The sequence below is a fragment of the Parasteatoda tepidariorum genome, chromosome 1 (genome assembly GCF_043381705.1).
Source record: "Parasteatoda tepidariorum isolate YZ-2023 chromosome 1, CAS_Ptep_4.0, whole genome shotgun sequence".
NCBI lineage: Eukaryota > Metazoa > Arthropoda > Arachnida > Araneae > Theridiidae > Parasteatoda > Parasteatoda tepidariorum.
In genome coordinates, this window is record NC_092204.1 from 88,681,963 (window position 1) to 88,704,782 (window position 22,820).

The 22,820-nt window shown below is 31.4% G+C and overlaps 1 protein-coding gene across 1 annotated transcript; it reads left to right on the plus strand.

The window, feature by feature from the left end:
- The first annotated feature begins 1,030 nt into the window (after nucleotides 1-1,030).
- LOC107454654 (uncharacterized) lies at nucleotides 1,031-13,312 on the plus strand. The gene is made up of 5 exons (XM_016071916.3): nucleotides 1,031-1,173; nucleotides 5,482-5,615; nucleotides 7,056-7,271; nucleotides 8,349-8,387; nucleotides 12,196-13,312. Exons 2-5 carry the CDS (start codon nucleotides 5,502-5,504, stop codon nucleotides 12,313-12,315), a joined length of 489 nt encoding a protein of 162 aa, XP_015927402.1. The 5' UTR covers nucleotides 1,031-1,173; nucleotides 5,482-5,501; the 3' UTR covers nucleotides 12,316-13,312.
- The last annotated feature ends 9,508 nt before the right edge of the window (nucleotides 13,313-22,820 follow it).

A 22,820-nucleotide genomic window follows, 5' to 3' on the forward strand; every position in this document is an offset into this window, starting at 1 on the left:
TGCAGCTCTAGTGCGACGTAAATTAACTACAACAGCAACGACAGAATCTTGCAATCTATATATCGACCCTTTTCCGACTTGTTGACTCCCATTTTAAATTGAAGCTCCCTGCCTGATGACAATGCAAGTTTCAATTGATTCCTGACCGATACTACTGTTATAAATTAATATGACCCGTAACAACCTTATAAAAGCTGTTGGCTTTTAATGTCTTTTTAAAGAAGACCATTTTATAAAATTATATTAAGTGATTTATACACATGAACAAAACATCACGTAACGAATTTAATTGGATTCCATAATTGATACTTTAAAAAAATAAGATACATTAGAGAAGTTAGAAAAACGGAATTAAGTGCTGTGTCCATTAAGCACCTCGAGCTGTGTCCAGAACACAAGTTCTCCGACGAAATAAATCTATTTTTTGAAGCACCTAAAGCAGTAGTTACCAACTGGCGGCCCGCGAACTAAAATATAATTGTCATTTTTGTGCAGAAAATTTTCGTAAAAAATCTATATGGGTTTAAAAGACATTTCTTTCGTTAAAAAAAAACTCATTTATTCGTTTCTGTGAAATTTAACATACCAACGGTGCAAAAAATTTTATTTCTCTGGTTTTGCATTCAAGAAAATATTTATTATTATTTGTAATTCAATACTTTTGTTTTGAATAACTTGGTAAAAATCTGACAGTTATATTTTTTATGTTCCTTCAAAGATAAAAGAGTCCTGTATAAAATTTCGACACAGTTGCGGCCTGCCATTTCACTGATATTTTTAATTGTGGCTCCCGGCCTCATGTAAGTTGGAAACCCCTGATCAAAAACGAAAAAGAACGGTGTCATCTGTGCCTGTGAAAATATCTCCGTTTTGGTCAGACAAAATAAAAAATTTCTTTTTCTTTAGATAACTTAAAAAGTAATATTTGAATGTTTTTACCTTTCTTAAGTAAATATTTCAAACTTTTAATAATGAGATATTAATTCCCTCCCCCCTCCCCAAAAAAAAGTTATTAAAAAAAAAGGATAAAATCAAAATTTTAAAAACTGTCATAAGCACGAAAAGGCGTCATTAAGAATATGAGGAAAGAAATAAAAACTTAATTTGAAACAAATAATACTTTAACTGAATATTTTCCAATTAATCTACGAGGTCCAAAGAAATTTTCTGCCTGTAAGTCAACCGTCATCAATTATTTTTACTTTAGAAAACTCTTACAAATCAATTTTCTTGAAATTTTAATAAATTAATAGTCAAACTTTCCTGCTGTCATTGTTTTATCTAAATCGAAGTAGTTCGTTATCAACTATTCCTTTCTTTTTGTTATTTTCTTTTAATTTTAAAAGGCAGTTTTAAATATTACGCCTAAATTATTTAAGGCTTTTTCTTTTTAGAACTATTTCTCATTATTTCCTTATAAAAGAATAAAAATAAGTCCAACTATTTGGCTTTTGATAATTTTATTTTCTTGTTATATTTGATTATATTTTCTCGTATCATGTTAGATTGCTGTCTCTTTTACTGACTTGCTAAAACAGCGGTTCCCAATTTTTCTGGCTGTGGAACCCTAAATGATCAAACTTCTGTCGTCACACAGTGGGCCAGCATCCAAGGTTTCGTGGCCAAAATTAGTATTTCGATAAAGTTTGTTTCTAAATTTGGGGGTTTTTATGTGCAGGTTAATTGAATTCATAGTTGAAATTTTGAAATACACTAAAAATTCCAAAAAAAAAAAAAAAATGGCGGTTGAAATATGGCGAGCAAAAATAAAATAAAAATTATTTAGTACGCTTAAATAATTAAATATAGCAATGAAAATATAATAATTTTCGTAATTTTATATTAAAAATGAAAAGCAAATTATATTTCCGAAGTAATATTACAAAATAACGCGAAAACATGAAAAAAAACATGATTTTTGTTTTTCGGTATATTTAGTCCACCTTTGCAATATGGTCAAAATGGGGCAGGTGTTTTCGAAAGAAGAAACATCTAAGAAGTCAACAAAAAAAAGTTTAGCTAATTACCTCGTGGAACTTTTTGGAGATAAGTTTCGAAAGTGATTCAAACATTGTAAAATGTCAAATGATAAGATATAAACTATAAGTTCGTCAAGAGTATTAACTAATCCAACAAATTGAAAAATTGTACTATAATTTCAGACTAATTACTCTGATAAAAATGCAACAGTAAGGTGAAATTCCTATATATATTTCTGAAATATAAATTTAAAAGTTACATTAAAAAAATTTTTTTTTAAACATATTTTTCACTACATTGTACTCTTGTCGGTCCGAAAAGTAAATTAATATGTTTGGAATGATTATGAATACTTAATTTGGGCGATATTAAAACTGCCTACACATATATTTTAGTTGAAAATTTAATTTTAACTTTTGGCCAAAGACCATGGTCTTCTGGCTCACTGTGCGTCGGTAAGATAGTAGACGTCGTTCGTTCGTCGGTTCGTAAGAAGATGCTATACGACGATAGAAACTTCCTCTCTTTCACAAAGTAATTTAAGTTGTAGAAAAAGTAAGTCATGAAGTTTCATATTCTGAAAAGAAATTTTCAAAATATTAAAACGAAAAAGAAATTTTGCGAAGATAACTCAGGATTGCGCAAAGAGGAAGTTCTCTTCCAATAATTTGTTTGTATTAATTGCATTTAAAAAAAAATTTCATCAATTGAAACTTCATGGGTTACTCTAGGTTTGCCTGAACTCTTTTTATCTGCACTTTCTCTATAGTTTAAATTTCGCATGGAGAGAATTTGTGATGGAATTCCTCCTGCGATATAGTTTCCTCTCAATGTGAATAAAACATATCTATATAAAAATACACCGAAGAGCCATTACATTATGACCACCCTCCATCTATAACAATGGGCTCGCCCAGGAACAATTTTATCATGGGGCACATTAGGATCCACAATCCTCATAGAACAATCCCTGACGTCTGTAAGCTACTTGAACATAGTTGCAAACCAGGTTCACCCATTCATGGCAACAGTTTTTCCATACGGGGGATGGTGTTTACCAACAGGGTAATGCATCATGCCATAAGAGTCTAATCGTCATAGATTGGTTCGAGGAACATTCCAGTGACTTTCAAGTCATGTCTTGGCCCCCAAATTCACCTGACCTTAATCCAATAGAGCATTTGTGGTCCTACTTGGAAAACCAAATTCGTGCTGCCACGCTACCCCCTCGCAATGTGAGGGAATTGCAGCTTGGTACCAGATACCTCAGACTACCTATCAGCACCTTGTGGAATCAATGCCACGGCGGGTGCTAGCAGTTTTGAGGGCTAAAGGTGGTCTTACATGTTATTAGCAGGGTGGTCATAATGTAATGGCTCTTCGGTGTAGTTGCAAACGTATAAACCAATAAAATATTATTAATTTTGAAAATATTTAATCAAAGGAATGAATTTTTTCTTTCCATAGTAATATTATCTTAACTTACATTTTATGTTCCTTTGTTAAATTCACAGTCCTCGAGCTTTATCTAATCTAGTAATGAATTTGTTTTCGGTGTCTATACATAATCTGAAAACGAATAAAATCAGCAGAATCATGGTTTTCTTTGAAAGGAAAATTAATAAGAACTCCCTTAAACGTTAAATATGGTTATTAGAGAAACATATTCCTTAATTTGCAAATTTAGTTATTTTATTTTGATTTGAAAAGCTGGATAAGAAATACATAAGCAATTCATGAACGAGTATTCAATATCTATTCGGAATTTTTGGATGGAGCGTTCAGAATGAACTCTAGATGACAATTTAGGTTTCAACAGTTTTTTAATCACTAAAGGTAGATAGATTTTATCCCCAGTTGAATTTTCACTTATCTATCGCGCTGAAATTTAAAGTGGAGCTCTACGATAATACTAGTTAATATGGTCTCTAGACAAAATTGATCGTCATTTTCTTGCCATTCGAAATTTTAACCATTTTCCGACACGAATAAATTAACAGACGCGTACTTAAAGAAAATATTGAAATAATAATTTTAAAAACATTTTGTTGTTAAGTTTGTCAAAAATTATTTCTTTTTTTCTACTTCTTTCTTCCTTCTTTATTTAGTCTTCTATGAAAGCGTAAGTTTTTTGTTTTGTTTAATAATTATAGTATTTTCTGCTGATAAGAGCTACATTACATGTATATTTAAATTAAGTGGAACTGGTACGAACTGCCATAAGAGATATTTTCACTAATATATAACTATTAGGTAAAATATTGTTAAGATTATTTGGCCATACAAAAGTACATAGTAAAAAATGGATACTCAAATTTTACTAAACTTCTTCATTTTTGACAAAACAATTTTCTGGTATTATTCGAGCGAACATTTCGTTGGTCCTTTATTTATTCCAAACAAATAATGTCTAACAGGTGGTATTGTTATTCACTTTTTCATAGGCACATAAAACTGTACAACATAGACATAAAACATAGGCAAATAAAACTGAGAAATAAATTACACCTATGCCCGAAACGAGATTCGAACCCTGTGTCTTCCTGGTCTGAGGCCAGCTCCTTGATCACTATGCCAACCAGTCGATCTTGTATAGTCATTATAGTTTCGATCATCTAGTCTTCGTTCTAGTTAACAATTTTACACAGTGCTTGTTGTTGTTCATTTACGTCGCACTAGAGCTGCACAATGGGCTATTGGCGACGGTCTGGGAAACATCTCTGAGGATGATCCGAAGACATGCCATCTCAATTTTGATCATCTGCAGAGGGAATGGCACCCCCGCTTCGGTAGCCCGACGACGTGCACGCGAAGTCGAGCAGTTTACGGTAGAACAGTTTAACGAGGACCAATACCGCACACCCTCGGTCCCTACGCACACTGATCCAAGTGGTCACCTGACCGCAGCCAGTGATGCTTGACTTCGGTGATCAGCTGGGAACCGTGTCTTAACGATCAGTCCACTGCGGGACTTTCCACACTGCAATTGGTTATTATATGGACTATTTACAACACTTTTTTAAGTCAATAATGCTTAACATGATATAGAATTCTTAACAAAATCATAAATTTTTTTTAATTACATGGCATTTTTTCTTATGAAAGTGATGAGACCTAGGTTCTTTATTTTTGAAGTGTTAAAAATATATCTCCTTTTTAGTTAGTCTTTTGGAAAAACGATTCCGACTAGTCTCTTGGAAAAAGCTTATTTTATTCCTTTTAGGTGTATTATTTTAAGTCAAGTTCTCGTTTGGTGGTAATTGAGATAAATTTTGCTTTTTCAACTCTCTTTTAAAAAATGTCGATATAAAAAATAAAATATATATATTTTTTATCATTCTAAAAAAATTGGATTAGAAAACTCAGGAAAGCTAATTTTTTTTTCTTGCATTATGTTTTTGTATTTAACCCTTGTAAGGAATTAAGTTTGGCATGGGTTAAAGAGTCTACATTTTAATGTCAAGAAAAAGTGGCTTTGTATTAATAATAAATTCATTTCAGAATAAAAATCATTGTAATCAATGGAAACAGATAAAATGGAACAAAGCGAAAACGTTGAGGCAAATGAAGAAAAGGCGATGTTTGATCAAGAGACGACAGATTTGTTTTTAAATTCTTTCAAGATCGAAACAATTGTGAGTAAATAGCCTTTCGCATTTCGAAAAAATATTCAGCAGTTTGATTTAGAAACGTGATAGATAGATTATTAATTTACTCTTTTAATTAAATCTATTTTTAATAAATAAAATAAAGATGTTTTGTAAACAGTTGCATTACGAATAAATTAATGTGTCCTAAGCTTCACACAAGGTGATCCGTTATCACCAACTTTAATATGTATGTATTAAAAACTCTATTTAATATGTATGTATTAAGAATTCTAGTAAAAAAATTAAGCTCAAGAGATATACACATTAACGTTTTCATATTATAATTTAAATGGGAAAAAGTGGGGAAAAAAGGTCATTCAAATTTGACGAATAGAGAGGAGTTAGGTGTAATAACATCAAATAAATAATTAAAAGAAACTGAAGCAAAAATGTATAGATAGCAAATAGCAATTGATATGTTTCAAACACTTCGAAAATAGGAGCCCATTTTCAAGACTTTGCAGATGTAAATAAGAAAAACCAAAGTCATGTGAAATAAAATGAAAAAAAAAACTTTAAGTTGCCAACAAAAAATGATAAATATAGGTGAGAAACAAAACAAGAAAAACCTGAGTAGCCGAGAGACAAAAAGATAAAAAAACGATGGTGAGGAACTAATGTCGTTAACAAGGGAATCAGCATTCATATAAATAAAACAAGATTCCAGGGCATCAAGTTGAGCTAATGCGACTGGGGTGGAAGTAATTTTGTCATTGCCGAAATTTAATTTATGCCCAAGATCCTAACAATGAGCAGCAATTTATGATTTCTCGTATTCTTGATAACTGACATATCAATCGTGTTCTTTACGTCTAAATTTTTAAGCGCGTCCAGTTTGCCCGATGTAGCCAATGTCGCATTGATGACAAGGAATATTTTTTGTCAGTTCGACCTTTGGTTCTACTTTTCATCATTTTATCCCTTCGGCTTCTGTGGTTTTTCTAGTTTCGTTTCACACCTTCATTTTTCCATTTTTCGTTGGTTTTGATGTTGTCTGATATGACACCATATGGTCCGCCAAAATTTAATTAATTTTTTTAATGCTCTTGAGATCTAGCTCTACGCTGTATAACCATCTACAGGGTTGTGATGAACCTTATAAGCGAACCAGTATCTGAATTCATACGCCTTAAAGTTTGTCTTATCAATTTAGGGACACCTTATATTTTATCTCCTGAAAAGTGATCTTAAATAATGAACAAATTGGCAATTTTTACGGAGAATATTTTTTTTTAAAAAGATACAAATAAATTTAATTAACTTTTAAAGTTATTTTTAATTGTTCTATAAAAACTTACGCATTTTAATTTTTAGTATTTTTGCATACTGTTGAATATTTTTATACGCATGTGCTCGCCACTCTTAACTGAATGAGAATTCAAAACATACACGTTTTATTAATATGTACTTATGCACTTTTCTCAGAAATCAATTAACATTGAAAAAGCAACTGATTCATCTTGGATAAACCATAATAACCCAAGGATAGACATCACTGAACCAGAGATGCTTGAAAATCGCAAGATACATTATACTAGACGATATCTCTTGGATTTACGTTACCACCCTCTTTCTAGAGTATTTCCTGTTTGTCTAAAAAGTTTTCAAGATACGAGAGAGTTACCTCTAAGAGCCCCGGAAGTAAGAATTTGAAATTATAGCTATTTATTTATAAAAATCTTTATTATTTGAGGTACTTTGGTAGGTACTTTATTTACGTCGCACTAGAGCTGCACAATGGGCTATTGGCGTGGAGAGAAGATGTTGCTCTTCTGATTGTTGATGTTGATTTTTTACCTGAACAGCTGCGTTATGCACCGCCACACTAGTCCTGCACCGGGTATCGCTTTCGCACTCCTCTAGTACGCATTGCCGGTATTTTAAAAAGCCAGCGCTACATCTCCGTGGTGCTGGAATCAGTTGTCCTTCCTTACCTTCAGAGCGTGCCCACAGCCATATTTCAACAGGATAATACGCTACCACATGTGGCACGCATTACCCAAGGGTTATTCGTCAATCGTCAGATTGAATTGCTTCCCTGGCCAGCTCGCTCTCTGGATCTTTCACCGATAGAAAACATGTGGTCCATGACTGCTCAACGATTGACCCAGATTACATCACCAGCTGCCACACCAGATCAACTTTGGCAACGTGTGAAAGCTGCTTGGTGTGCTGCACCCCAAGAACACACACAAAGTCTCTTTGAATCAATGCCGAGGCGTGTGGCAGCGGTGATCTACAACAATGGTGGCTACTCTGGCTACTGATTTTGGCAGGAACCACACCTCACAGAAGTCTATAAATGTAATAATTTGATACTTGGTCAACATGTTATCTACAAAATAAATTTTGTTGTGATATCTCTTGTCTTTCTTGGTGTTTCAATTTCGGTGGCCAGCAGTCTATAAGCGTTGCAGCTTAAATTTATTTATATAAGTGTAGCGGTTAATACAAACTTATTATTCTTTTTTTTTCTTTATTTCTTTGCTTACACTTTCAAAGTTTTCTAAGGACAGCATGCACCCTGTATTATAGTAACAATATTTAAATCTTCAGAGTATACTTATTTCTTTAGAGCCGAATGACTGACTTATACTCTGCAATATAAAGGTATTTTCCAAAATATATTGTATAGTAAGGAGAAAGAAAAATTCCACATACAATTATTATTTCGTATTAGTATAGGTTGCTAATAATTAGTTTCGTTTTATTTTTCAGATCCAGCAGGAAAATACTTTCACTTGTCTCATTGCTGAGGTAGGTAGATAAATTTTATCTTTTCCCGATTAAAGTAAACTGATGTCTTAAGTCACACGATTTCAGTGAATGTCAGAGGTCATAAGATTTAGATGCGTTTTTTAATCAGATGGTAAATAGAATTCATTCAATTCTATTTTGAACTGTTTTTTTTTAAAGCAATTTAATCTAAAAGCGAATCAAAACTGACATTATTCTCTAAAAAGGTTTTTCACAACTTTCTACTCTCTTTTTAATTTCTCCATGACTTTTCGCCTCATACATGTAGATGAAGCAATTGTCATTTGTAAAACTAGCATTTGGTTGTTGCAGTTAATTTACGTCACACTAGAGCAGCACGATGGGCTATTGGCGACGGTCTGGGAAACACCCCTGAGGATGATCCGAAGACATGCTATCACAATTTTGATCCTCTGCAGAGGGGATGACACCCTCGCTTCGGTAGCCCGACGACCTGCACGCGAAGTCGAGCACTTTACGGTAGAACAGTTTAAAGAGGTCCAATACCGCAAACCCACGGTCCCTACGCAGACTGATCCAAGTGGTCACCCACCCGCACACTGACCGTAGCCAGTGATGCTTGACTTTGGTGATCTGCTGGGAACCGTGTCTTAATGATCAATCCACTGCGGGACACTAGCATTTGGAAATAAATATATAAATTATAAGATTTATAAGGATTATTACATTCTAGGCAGAGCTATGCATTTGTTTGTTTATTTATTAGTTTGTTTAAAATTACTTTGTATAAAATTGAATTTGTTAATTTGTTTAAAATGACAATCAATTACAGTTCCTAAGTTAATCAATTAAGTTCGTTGCGACTTTTCTTAAGTATAACTTGGAATTCAGAGAAGCTAAATTTACTGACTCGTTATTCAAAACATGATGCAAACAAAACTAAATAACTAGCAGGAGAATAAATCACGAATTTTTAAAAATATCGCCAAAAAGGCAAACAATAATTAATTAAATGAAAAAAAATAGAAAATAAATTTAAAAATAAAAATGTTTATAAAATATATTTAGATAAAATATAAGGCATGTAATTTATAAATCCAATTTTTATTTTATTCGTTCTAACTTAATAACACATTCATCCCTTCTATCTTTTACAATTCCACTGGAAATATTTTTTAAATAATTCTATAATAGTGAATTTGATGAATTACTTCTTCAACCCCAAGTCCGTGGGAAAGTATAGTTCCCACATTAATTTTTAAATGTCGATGTTTCCAAAATATTATTTGTGTGGCTGATAATTACAGTATATCTATATATAAAATAACAATGAAGGATTTTTCTCATAAATGTGATTAACAGTAAAGGTTGGCGTGCGGTGAAGTACAGAGGCCAGCTCTAGGGAGCAAAATTGGGAGAATGTTTCTCTCCTATACACTATTCCCCTTTCTATTAACATGGAAAAACCGGTTTTGCTATGCAGGTTAAAATACGACTTTTTACGTGCAGAACCGTCAGTGGGTTAAACCACAGTATTTAGCCTGTAACCAGTTCAGTACGGTCTATATATCATAGTATCAAATATGAGACGAGCCTTTTTGACTCCAGCGACGACCCATGATCATATGGATGTGAATTCAATTTAGTACTCTCATGTTTCATCGCACATTAGAGTACCTGAGTATAAATAGTCAGTAGAGTTAGTCAGTATATTGTTTAACCTTTGAATACTTGTTCAAAGATGAACTGGTAGAAGGGTTGTCTTTTTGGTGAAAATTTTTTAGCTGACGCTAGCATCGAAAATGAAAATTTATTAAAATACCTTAAGATTTTTTCCTCACTTTTTGTAATTTTGAATGTTTACCTTATTTTATTAGCGATTGCAAAGAAAGAAAATTTCAAATCAAAATACATTGCAATGCACGTACTACTAATTATTAATTTCAAATACTAAAACACTAAAAAAAAAATCACGAATGAAATACTAAAATAAAAAATAGAAATTTTATTGCCATCGATAATTTCTATGTATTATTTATGTTAAAAACATCATAAGAAATGAATAAAAATAAAGACTCGTTCGAAATTAAAAAACAAGAAAAAAACAACTAGATCTCAACAATTTATTTTTTTGCTTTCAAAAACACTTCATCCCACGCTTTTTTTATATTATATCCTGAATAGAGTGATAAAATATCTTTCCACATTGCTTTTTCTTTAATTCTAATAATTTAAATAAGAAAAAAAATCTAGATGACAATAAGAATTTTTTTAAAAATAATAAAAAAAGTTGCCAGGAAGGAAATTAAGAACACTGAAGTAAAATAACAATTTTTAATTTTAATACTTGTCTTTTTGCTTAAGTATTACAAAATTTTGTACGAGAATATACTTAGCACCAGTTGTTTAACCTGTTAATAGTTACCTTGTTATTCAACTTGTTACAATTCATATAAAACATTTCACTGATCATTAAAAAGGGAAAGATTTTCTTTTTTATTTTCAAAATGTTGAAAGAATAAACTACCGCGCCACCAAAAATTGAGGCTACAAAACTCTCTTAATTTCAACACACACAGTATGTTAAATCAAAATAATATTTCTAAATACTAATTTCCCTGCTTCAAAATTTTCTGTACTGGCGAAACTCATTTTATGACTGCTTAACTTTTTGATCCAAACAACTATATGCCCTTTAAAAGAACAAATTTTATAATAATTAATTATAAGTACGATTTATTTTTATAAGTACAATATATTTATTATAAGTACAAAAGTGTTTTTGTAAATTTATTTCAAAATTATTAAAAACAGCATTCTATTTTAAAACAGCAAAAAATTCTGGGCAATTAATTCAGAAATAAAAGCTAGAGTATTATTAAGAAGTATATTATAAGCTACTTATTTATTTATATTGATATAAATTATAGATTTAAAATAAAGAGTGATTTGTATGCAAAATTTATATACAAGATTTATAAACAACCTGGATATTAAATACATAAAAATAAATAGAATGAATTGGATCGCCCACGTTATTCGAATGAGTGACGACAACACAATAAAAAAGATACTGCTTTTTAGACCCACTGGAAAAAGAAAGCGGGGAAGGCCGCGGTTGAGATGGGCTGACTCAGTGGAGTCTGATTTTCTCGCTATTAATGAAAAAAATTGGAGATCAAAGATAAATCGGAAGTCGTCGTGGAGAAATCTTCAGAGGAAGGCATTAGCTCACATTGGGCTGTCTGGCCAACTATGATGATGATGATTGTATGCAAAATATTCGCGTCAAAATACTGCACCAATTCCAATGAAACAAGCTTCAAAGGAAAAAAATAAATCGTTCCAAATTTTCAAAAGAATTTTGAATTTAATTGCAATGAAAATGCCTACAAATGTTGACTACTAAGTTGTGATCTACTAATTAAAATAAAATATGAAAAATAAGTTTCACAAGTGAAAATTTAATGACTTCATTTCATAGCGTCTCATCAAGTTATAGAAATTGCAATGAAATGACTAGAAATGTATTCAAAAGTATTAAAATTATGCTTGTGAATTATAAAAGGTCCTCCTCTTATGAATTTTTCTCTACATCCAAATGCTCGGCACCATACAACCATTTTTATTGAGTTTTATTGTGCCAAGCACAGATCAGCTGCAGCAAACAATCGTCCTTGAATCACGTGACAACCATCTTAACAACGAGAGAAGGCATTTGAGGAAGGACTTCTTCCTCCTTTCGTTGGTCCTGAACGGGTTAAAATGATACAAAGCTTAAGTATTTTTTTTTTTTTTTGTATAATTAAAACCTAAACATAATATGTTTTTAATTTTTTCGTTACAGGAATATTATGACTATCGAAACATGGATCACATATTGTTTTATACTAGCTTGCCTTATAGAAACAGAAGATTGCCATTGACTCGGGCGACTAGCTGGAATCTGCCGAAACTCTGTTATTGATCCTACTTAAAATATTCTACATATTTATGGCTTTTCTAATGTATTGTTCAAATTTTTTCACATAGAAATTACTCTTCAACTTAATTTAACTTTCTGCGTGTAAACCTAAAATTCTTAAGCAATCAGTTTCATCATCTTGCGTTTATGAGACAAAGTTTATAGTCCCTTAAACGGAGTGTGATGAAGTTTTTCTACGTTTTATTTATTCACCTGTATTTTCAATATTAATTAATATATTTGCTTTCAAGAGTTTTGAGCAAAAAGAACGTGAGTCCACTTAAATAAGAATCGTAGATTGTGAAAATTTTGTAAACTTCACAAAATTGAAATTTTGAAAAATTAAAAAAAATACTAAATTGATCTGTTACATAAAGTAATCTTCTTTCTCAATATAAAAAAACGCCTTTATGTTCAAATTTTAATCATACATTTTGAGAATTAGGATTAAAGTTGTAGACAGAAAAATAATTAATTTATTAGCTTATAAATATTTTGTCAGTTTTGAAAATTAGTAAATTATATTTTATTATGATCAGTAAAGCATATTATTAGGTATGTTTTTGAGCTTGATTTCGTCCCAGGGATTTAGGGGAAAAGGAAAATATTAAAATTTACCAAATAAGTCTTTTACTTCTTGCTAATTGAAAGAAGAAAAAAAATTTTTTTTTCGTTTAAATTGTATTAGAGATCATGAGAAAAGGGAAAACGAGATTAAAAAATTAAAATGGGGTAAACTTTGCATGAGGAAATTTTGTTAACCTTAATGTTACATTTAATTCTTTTCTCTAAATGTGTGACGCATTTTTTATAAGATGGGTTTTTGTTTCATGGATTTTTAGAACATAAAACATATCTGTGGATAAAAAAATATAACATTTAGTATTATATTCTTTAAACTTTTATTTCGTTATTCTGTCAACTTTGTAAAAGAAAATTTTGAAAACTTTATGTAAAATTTGACGCATTAGGAATTGAATAAAAAAATTTTTATATTGAATAGTCCTCGCAGTTTTTTTTTCCTAGCAAAATCTTTTTAGGAAGATTTCCAATAAAATTTTAAAAGCAAAATGTTACCGCATTGGAAATATTTTTCTGTTCTTTTTAAACGTGCTGTTACAACATGGGTGGGAAAGCATTATAGAAACACTTCTATATTAAGTAATTTTTCGTATTACTCTGGAAGTAGTTGGAGAATCATTTTGTATTTTTAGATGTCTTTAGGCCATGAGATTTCGTTGAAGTTCTAAAGCTTACATATGTTCGAAGAAAGAGAATAAATTATGAAAAAAAAAATAGTTGTTTTTGAACACCCTATTAAAAAAAAAAACTTTTTATATAGGGTTTTGTTGTTTATAATTTTCCTGTTTATAATTATAAAAATGTTTAAAATTTTGTAAAAAAACATTTCATTTTTCTTGGCATATATTTGTAATTTATTTTAAAATTTACGCTTACTTTGTAATATAAAACAAGTTTATATAAAATCCTCAAATTGTCCGCTCTATGTTATCGATTTTATATGCTCTGAAAGTGGCTTGTTTCGGACTAAAACAACCTCGGCATATATTTGTATTTTCTTTTAAATTGAAGCTCACTGCTTGATATAAAACAAGTTTCAAAAGTCTTCATCAATACAAAAAACTATAAAAATTCGTTAACTGTCCACTATATGCTATCGATATACACAGGTATGCTATGAAAGTAGTTTACTTCTGACTAAAACCTTTTTTATACAAATTGTTATTTATTTTTCTCGGCATATATTTGGATTTTCTTTTAAATTAACGCTCACTGCTTGATATAAAACAAAATGTAGTAATAAGCTTGGAACTTGTAACATTTACTTGGATTATTATATGAGATAACAGCATAAAATTTTGTAATTCCTTGTAAATATATTTGAGATATAGAAATTTTTATTAAAAAAAATAATTTTTTTACTGATATTTTGCTTTTAATTTTTTGCTGACGTTCTTATAACTTTAGAAATAAGCAATAACAATTGAGAAAATTTTTGAAGTAAAAATTTTAATTAATAATAAATAAATTATTTTAAAATAGGAACATAATTTGTTAAAAATTGTGCAAGATGTGAGGAATATTTTGAAAATGTAAAAAGTAAGTACCAGTTTTCCAAGTTGTTTTTTGTAAATTTAGAGAGAGATAAAAATAAAAGAAAACTGTGACTGATAAGGTGTTTTCCACAAATTATATTTCACGCTTTTGACTTCGATTTCTTAAAAATGACATTAGCCTTATATAGTTCCATTCCGTAATAAATGTTCTATTTTACGTGTTCTCTTTCCTTTTACAATCACATTTTGTTGTCCGGACCTTCATTTTAGAATGTTATCATTTATAATAAAATTTTGTGATATTATAGGAACTAAAATTTGTGGAAAACCTTTTATCATTTATAGCTTTCTTAAAAGAAGTACAAAATCTACTTTGAAAATTGACAGAAACTTTTTATATTTTCAAGACTCTTTTCAGAGGTTACCAAATACGATTCAAAACAAATTTATGAACAAAAACATTTTAAAACGCTTCCCGCTTATGCGCAATATAATAGAATTACTTTAATATTTCGCTACTTTTAAACAAATTATCAAATTATTTTCATAGTTCAAAATGATATTTTCGTTATTAATTGAAAATTGCTCTAATTTTCGTTTTGGTTTTTTTCATTGTATATTACTACAGCTATTGTAAGAAAACGTAAGGAAAAAATATGATTTTGAAGATTATGACTATCTAAGCTAGGTTTTCAAAATTTTGTGCAATTACCTTATATAATAATCAAAGTAATTGATACAAGTTACAAGCTTTATAATATATATATATTTTCTTTTTTTTTTTTTTTTTTTTTTTTTTTTTTTTTTTTTTTTGGTATAGGGTGTTTAAAAACATGCTTTTTGATTTGTAATTTATTTCTGGTCCCTCAAACCTCTGAAAAATTTAAACTTCATTGATTTTTTGTTTTGTCGTATGCCTGTTTTAGGCAGCGGGGGTGCGATTGTTCCTGTTTTTCAGTGGCGCCATCTATGGCCAGGAATTCGACTTCTGCCACGCCATTCACACAACCACAACCCGTTTATACCCAATATATATATGAATGTGACCCACAACCCGGGCGGGTCACATTCACACACAAAGGAGAAAGGAGATAGAACACAGAGAGAGAGAAAGAAACATCCATGCCTTGCCCGGGATTCGAACCCAGGACCTTTCTGATGCACGGACAGTTCCCAAACTTCATTGATAAGTGTGGGAAATCACATCTAAAGACTTCTGAAGTTATAAAAGTAATTCTCTGAGTATTTTTTGAGAAACATGAAAATAAATGAATAAGCATAGAAATATTTTCGTAATTTTGTCTAACCCCGGTATAACTCTAATATTCCAGTCAGTTTAATTTTTATCACAGATCTAAGCGAATAAAGGGTACTAGTAATTCGGTATGAGCTGTTTTAAGTGTTGAGAACATTTCATGACACTCCTTCATTTGAGGGTTCAAAATTTGAATTCAGCGGATTAAAAAAAAAAATTATAAGTTTATTTAGTAAAAATACCCAAAATTTCGCTCTAAAAATTAGAAAAAAAATATTTCAATGATAAAGTTTTGTTAAAATAATGTTTAAAAAATTACATTCTTTTAAAAAAGGTTTTCTGGTTTAAAAAAAACCTCATATTTTATTTCTCTTTATTAATAACGTGTTGTGGGTACAAATTAAAACATTTTAAAATTAAGCTTTTTTTAAACAAATTGTTTTAATAATAATGTACTCTTTTCCGAAATCGCAACTTTATACCTAAAAACGTTGATAAATTTGTCTTAAAAATTTATTATGTTAACATTTTACATGCATTTTCAAGGAACTTAAATATTTTATAACCAACCAATCTGCAACAAAGCAAAGTTTATTTGAAACATTGAATATTGTTGTTAAACAAATAATAGATATTTACTGACAATAACAAATTATTAGACAAGTAGTTTGACATTGTTATAAGAAGCATTTTTTAATAAATATTAATGCAACAATTGTTAATTTTAAACCTCTTTAATCTTTAAAATAGGTTTGCTGCTACTTAATTAAGTGGTGATTTATTGTGATTTAAAGCGATTAATCTAATCATCTTTCACAGATGGAGTTTATTTTGCGATTTTTTCGAAGAATTCGTAAAAAGCTGTAAGTTGTAATTTTTTTTTTTAAAGAAAAGATTAATTACGAAAATATCATCAGTTCTCATAAAGCTGATGTCGTTTAATGTAGCAATATGGGGAAACTGCACAATCAATTAGCATTTTAATTAGTTGTAAAAGTTTGCAAAAATTAAAGTCATTTTTAATTATATAAGGAAAAATGCTTCCTTGCTTCTTTTATGCACTATGCAAACATAAGAGAAGTGATAAACTTTTATTTTCAAGAGTAGCATGCCGAATTTTTTTTACGTCAGTTTATAAACGAGTTTATAAATTTTGGGTGAATTTCCAAATAAAAAGCGTATTTTTCTGCTTATGCACGGATGGGCATACATTTGGAAATATACGATTTGTATTTTCTGAAGTTACCAGTTAATGACAGCATAAATCATAAGTGGGAAAATAGTTTCCTATCAACAATTAAAAATTAATGAAGTTGTTGGAAAGTATATTCCCCACAACTTTATAAAGGGTTAAAATAACTTCATCTCTTCTCAGGAAATGTTAATTTAGTGCCCATTCAGTAATCAGTTTTAGTGCCACTTCGACAACTTCTCTCTTTATTTCCCTTCTCGTGGCTTCAATCTTCACTATCAATCACAACAGAAAAACCTTTCTCCAAAGCCTTATTTAGAGATTATTTTTGGTACGTTCTCGCCAACTTTAAAATTATTTAAGAATTTCGCCATAGTACCAGTTGCTTTATCTATCAATGCGTTTCCAATCCAGAAGGAAGCGATATCATAGAATGCTTCTTAAGTTTGTTGGTTTAACCCCTTAACGATCGATTAATTTTCAAGAAGACGGTCATAAAAGTGCCTATTTTGCCAAATACACGTATTTGATTAGTGCTAGTATCCAGTTAAAAATAAACTAACTATTTACAATTACCTTAAAAAAAATATCCCGGTACTGCTATATGGTGCGTAAAATGATAAATAAAATGTTTTCCGGGAAAAAGAAATGAATTAGTTTTATTCTTATTGGCGCATTACTACTGAACACTCCAGCCCGTCAATATCACGGGAGCGAGAAATAGCGAGCAAAAACTCACCCCGTCATATTCACGGGAGCGAGAAGAAGGGGTTAAGAAGACGCTACACCGGGAGAGGAACTTTACATCACAAATTCTGTTTAATCTTCGGTAGTATTTTGAAATTCAAAATTTACAAAAAAGTGAATTTAGGAGGAACTAGAGTAAACCGAGAAGTTTACTCTAAATTTTTGAAAGTAATAAAAAGATTGTTGAGAGAACACATTTGTATGGTTCGTTTCGTATACTTAGAGCATTAAAATACGGTTTATACCAGCTCTTCTAGTATTGTGTTTCGCTTTCATTCGCAAATGTTGAAAAAAAGCTTTCAAAATATTAAAATGCAATCAAATTATTGTAGAATTTCCCCACAGGGTAATCCTCTCATAATTTCCTTTCAATTTGATGTTTTGAATTTTTCTTTTCAGCATTTGAAACTTCATGCCTTTCTCTAGATTTGCCTGATCTCACTTTTTCTATACTTTAAATTACTTATGGAAGTAGACCTCTGGGGGTACTGGATTGGAGATCGATCGTTCTCTGATTCAGGTCAAAATTACGATCTGTGGATGGATGTATGAATGCAGGGGTCTGTCCAGACATTTTGTGAAAGGTCCGTTTTTCGTGAAATTGTGAAAAAATTACTCACATTCTTTCAACCAGGGTCCGCTTTTATGAATTTGTGCAAATAGGGTCCGTTATTGCAAAAAAAAAAATTTTTTCAAGGAGTTTTTAAATTGTAAAGACATACAAGATTATGCTCAACACTGTAAAATTATAATTAAAAAAATTAAATTTTAAAAAATAAACAACAATTGCTGCTTCTAAATTAGAGATGCAACATACAAATATTTGGTATTTAGCCTATACTGCTGAACGCAGAATATTCATTTCGGACGAATAATGGAAGAATCGTCTGCCGAAGACAAAACTTAATTCGTTTACATCCATCTTTCTTGTTTTCTGCCCTGGAAAGGGTTTATTCGATTAACAAAATAATAATGAAGATAAACAAATTTGTGAAGGGTCCGATTAAAAGAAAAATCATTTTGTGAAGGGTCCGTTTTTAAGTTAAAATATTTTGTGAAGGGTCCGTTTTTAAGTTAAAATATTTTGTGAAGGGTCCGTTTTTATGAAAAGATATTTTGTGAAGGGTCCGTTAACGGACCCAAATTTCTTCTAAACAAACCCCTGGAATGGGTCGCCTTATAAACAGTTGTGACGTATGATGTGGCAGAAGTCGAATTCTTGGCCATAGATGGCGCCACTGAAAAACAAGAATCGCACACTCTGCCTTACAATTGCTCGGTTTCACCAAGCAGGCTTGCCCGTGTGGCAAGTGGCATTAGAACCAACCAACCAGTATTACATACAGTTCTTCTAAAACCTGTGGTTTGTCCACAGTTTATTGTACATGCCTTTCTTTTAGTATCTGGATTTTTCCAAGAATGAAATAAGGGAAATAGTATATCTAGAAACGTTTTCAGTGCCCCTGTTTTAGATAATTCACTACACAATATCTAATGATTATCTAGACAAATTTTTAATAAAAATGTATTAAAATTAGTTAATCAAAACCAAAAGGTATTTTTTAATTATATGAGTAGTAGTTTACTTGCAACCAACGTAGCTCTTGCATCTTACACTTGACCCAATAGTAGAGCAAAAATAGGGTTTTAACTGGACATTCAGAAACAGAAGTTCTAATCTGCACCAAATTGTTAAGTATCGTTCTTTTAAAAAGTGATAAAAAGTTTCACTATTATTACACATCATGATTTGTAGATTCAAGAAGGGGAGAAAAGATGTTGAGAAGGGAAGAAACTTGTTATGTAGAAATATAAGGTTAGTGTTTCCGGCGTAGAAAGAATCGAATGAAGCCAACCCCAAGACATTAAAACTAATAGTTCAACAGTTATATAAGATGTATGCGTACAAAAAGTACAATTTAATTCTTGTACCAATTTCTGCATCTGACACGGTTACCTGAACAAGTGCTGACTGTGTTCAATGTAGTTTCGTGCTTTAAATCTATTGTTGTTGCTGTTGCACATTCCTCTGGAGAAGGAAAGCCTAGACCAGGTTCAGAAGGCCTCGTCGCGTCAGTTCCCCATATATCTGCAGAAAGTCTTGATCAACCAGCAGCTGCTTAAAAGAAGCGACAAGGCAAAAAAGAAGGTGATCAGGACTAGCAGGTTGTGAGCAGGAACAAGGTTGAAAAGTCTTCTCCCCATTTTGAAACCTTAAGCACTTAAGATGGCCACTACGAAACCTGGCCATGGCCGATTGGAAGCAGTGCAATATGAAAGATACAGTGCAATATCAATGGTCTTAGTACTCCTGCCTAGACTTAAACTTGACCAGATTTTAGATTTGGTAGACAGGCATTGAGTAGAGGTAATGGCACTTCACTTTAAATCGATTGAAATCAAACATGAGTCAATGGAGCTAATACTTCAGGAATTGTGAGAATTTTTATGAATAAAAAGAGCTTTAAACTAAAGGACCAACTGTTCAAATGTTATACGAGTTTCATAAAGAAAAAAGTACAAATTTTTACTTTAAATGCTTCTAATAACGCATGTGATATTACTATATATAAAAGTGAATATTGTAATCTTTTAAGCTTTACCAAACGAGATCAAAAACGAAAGAATGTGTCTAATACTTCAGAAGAATGCAATAAAAAAATAATACTTTGAACACAATTTAAAAGTAATACTTTTAAGTAAATTCCTTAGAACTTACTGACTTTTGATTCGATAGATTCGTGTTAGGTTTCATTCGAGTCACCGTAAAAAATAAACAGGGACAAATACCGTTTTTTATGTAGACGAGGAGTCTCTGCCCTCTGTTCGCTCCGTTCACCAACCCCCTATAATCTTCTCATTCACCATTGCTTTTATCGTGCTTTTCATATATTAAAATCCTTGCAACTTCTAAATTATTAGTCCTGTTAGATAATGTATGGTTCCATTCACTTTGGGGTGCAAAAATAGTGAAGATAAAAACTTCACTCGTCTAGGTACCTTAGTTACTAAGTCACTTATCGAGGTATCTGTCATTTGGGTAAACAAATACAATAACAAAATTAATTTTTATGTATATAAACCCTTACAACTTATAAGCTATTAGTCCTACTGTTTCGAATTTGGACTCTTTTGATTAATCGTAAAAAATATATTGGAAGCAATGTGTCCCATGCCTAAAGAGTAGAATGCAAATTTCTTCCACCCCCTCCACCAAACCTCGATGCTCTAGTTTGTGCAACATTTTAACACTTATACGTATGTTAACATTTCCTATCTTTTAGATATCCCGGTTTTAGCTCTTTTTTGAGACATATTTACTATGAAAAGCTGGAACTTCAGAACTTGACGTATAATGTTGTGCTACTTATTTGCATGGTATCTACAATATTCCGTTACTAAAGAGTAATAGAAGTTAATAATTAAAAGAAAAGGTTTTAATTTATTTATTTCCTTAAATTTGTAATTTGATTTATTTATTGTAACTTATTTTCTAAAAGGTCTAAAAATCAAGGCAGCGAGAGAAAATGTTTACTTGAGAGGATGAGTGAACATTTAGATGGAGAATTCGGTTTTAGTGACCTGAATTTTGAAGAGGAAAGTGAGTTTCCAGTTAGATCGACTGAAAGTGCAGAATGCTTTGGAGGAACAGCTTGTTTGGAAGGAAAAAAATCTTCCCTTGATTTCACTAAAACTTTCGACTGTGATTGTGGTCAAATCAAAACAACAAATGGCGGACAATTAGAGTTGTTAGTGTCATCGGTTAAGATGAGGGAAAGAAGCCAATGTGAAGTCATTGCTTCTGATAAAGGAATGGAATTGTCTGGAACAAATGAAAAATTTGAATGGTGTGACCTTAATATGCGAGAGACACGCCACTTTAAGAGTGTAAAGGGCTCTAATGAGAGTGCTTTAAAGGAGGATAATCCTTACGAAGGATTATTCTGTAAGAAATTTGGCGATGCAAGTGGTAGCATTGAGCACTTGATATGCCTCGAAACTTCCAAAGAATGCAAAGAAATTGCTAAGTTTAAAAAAGGATACAGGAAGTTTTGCGTGGAAATAATTGATATGCCCAAAGAGAATGCAAATTCTTTAAACAAACAAAGCTCACCGTGTCTTAATGAGGACAATGAACTGTTTTCGTTTTATGTCAACAAAACAGTGCAAACTGGAAGCATGTTGAAAATTCAACTGCAAGAGAGAAATGTTACCACAAATTGTGACGGCCCAAATATTGGGTGGAAAAAAAGAAAACGCAAAGACGAGACTGTTGCTCATGGACTGCCCTGTAAAAAACTCTGTGGCCCGATTTGGTGCCCCAACAGACATAGAGAATCTTGGAACAATCTGATTTTTGGCACCAACTCAAACTTTGTGGAAAGTAATACGGCAACCTTGGATAATGTTTCTCACCAGAAACGAAAAGTGGTTGTGTTTAAACAAAGGAGAGAAACATCAATAAATGCTCTTGAAATGGAAAGAAATACTGTTTCTTTAAATGAGACTGCCTCGAATTTTGAGAAATGCAAATGTTCTTCAGAACAAACGATCACTAAATGGGTGGAATCGTTCGAAATCCAAAAAACTGTGGCTGAATATCAAGCTCAGTATGTGGATAACATTGGAGAACAACATTCTCTTTTCGCAAATACATACATTGAGACGAAATATATAACCAGAATTAAAAGAATATGGAATCAAAATGATAGTGGAAAAATAACACCCTACCACATAAACTTAGAACATTTGAGTCAGTTATTGCAAAAAACTTTATTTGTTGACATGGCTGAAAGATGTCTTATAATGTGGTACATTGAATTTGACAACAAGCGTATAAATCACAATGAAGCACTCGATGATTGGATTTTTGTGCCCAATAGGCCAGAAGGAAGATCAAACAGCCAAGTGATTCAAAAGAGAGCAGATATCTCTCCTATTTCAGTTCTTAGGAACTGTTTTAAAAATTCACATTTTGAATCGTTGCGAAATATTTCCAAAGGTTTTGGTTGCTATCGATTAATCGAAATGTTCCTAAGTGATACTACTTTTCGATTAGAGCAAGTATGGAATGGAGATTTTAGAGTATCTTTTATGAGTATGAGTATGACAAGAAAAAATTTTAACATCAGTGCTGGTTTTTGTCCTATTTTTGGTCATAGAAGTTCCCATCATGCTGAAGTGACTGAAGGTATCGACAGAAACGTAATTTCGCAAACTGGTCAAAAAAATGCTC

What these genes read in the sequence shown, in the direction of transcription:
- LOC107454654 (XM_016071916.3), top strand. Translation starts at nt 5,502, where the DNA reads ATGGAAACAGATAAAATGGAACAAAGCGAAAACGTTGAGGCAAATGAA. An exon ending in CTTTCAAGATCGAAACAATT is followed by an intron (nt 5,616 to 7,055) that starts GTGAGTAAATAG and finishes CACTTTTCTCAG; the next exon opens with AAATCAATTAACATTGAAAA. An exon ending in TCACTTGTCTCATTGCTGAG is followed by an intron (nt 8,388 to 12,195) that starts GTAGGTAGATAA and finishes TTTTCGTTACAG; the next exon opens with GAATATTATGACTATCGAAA.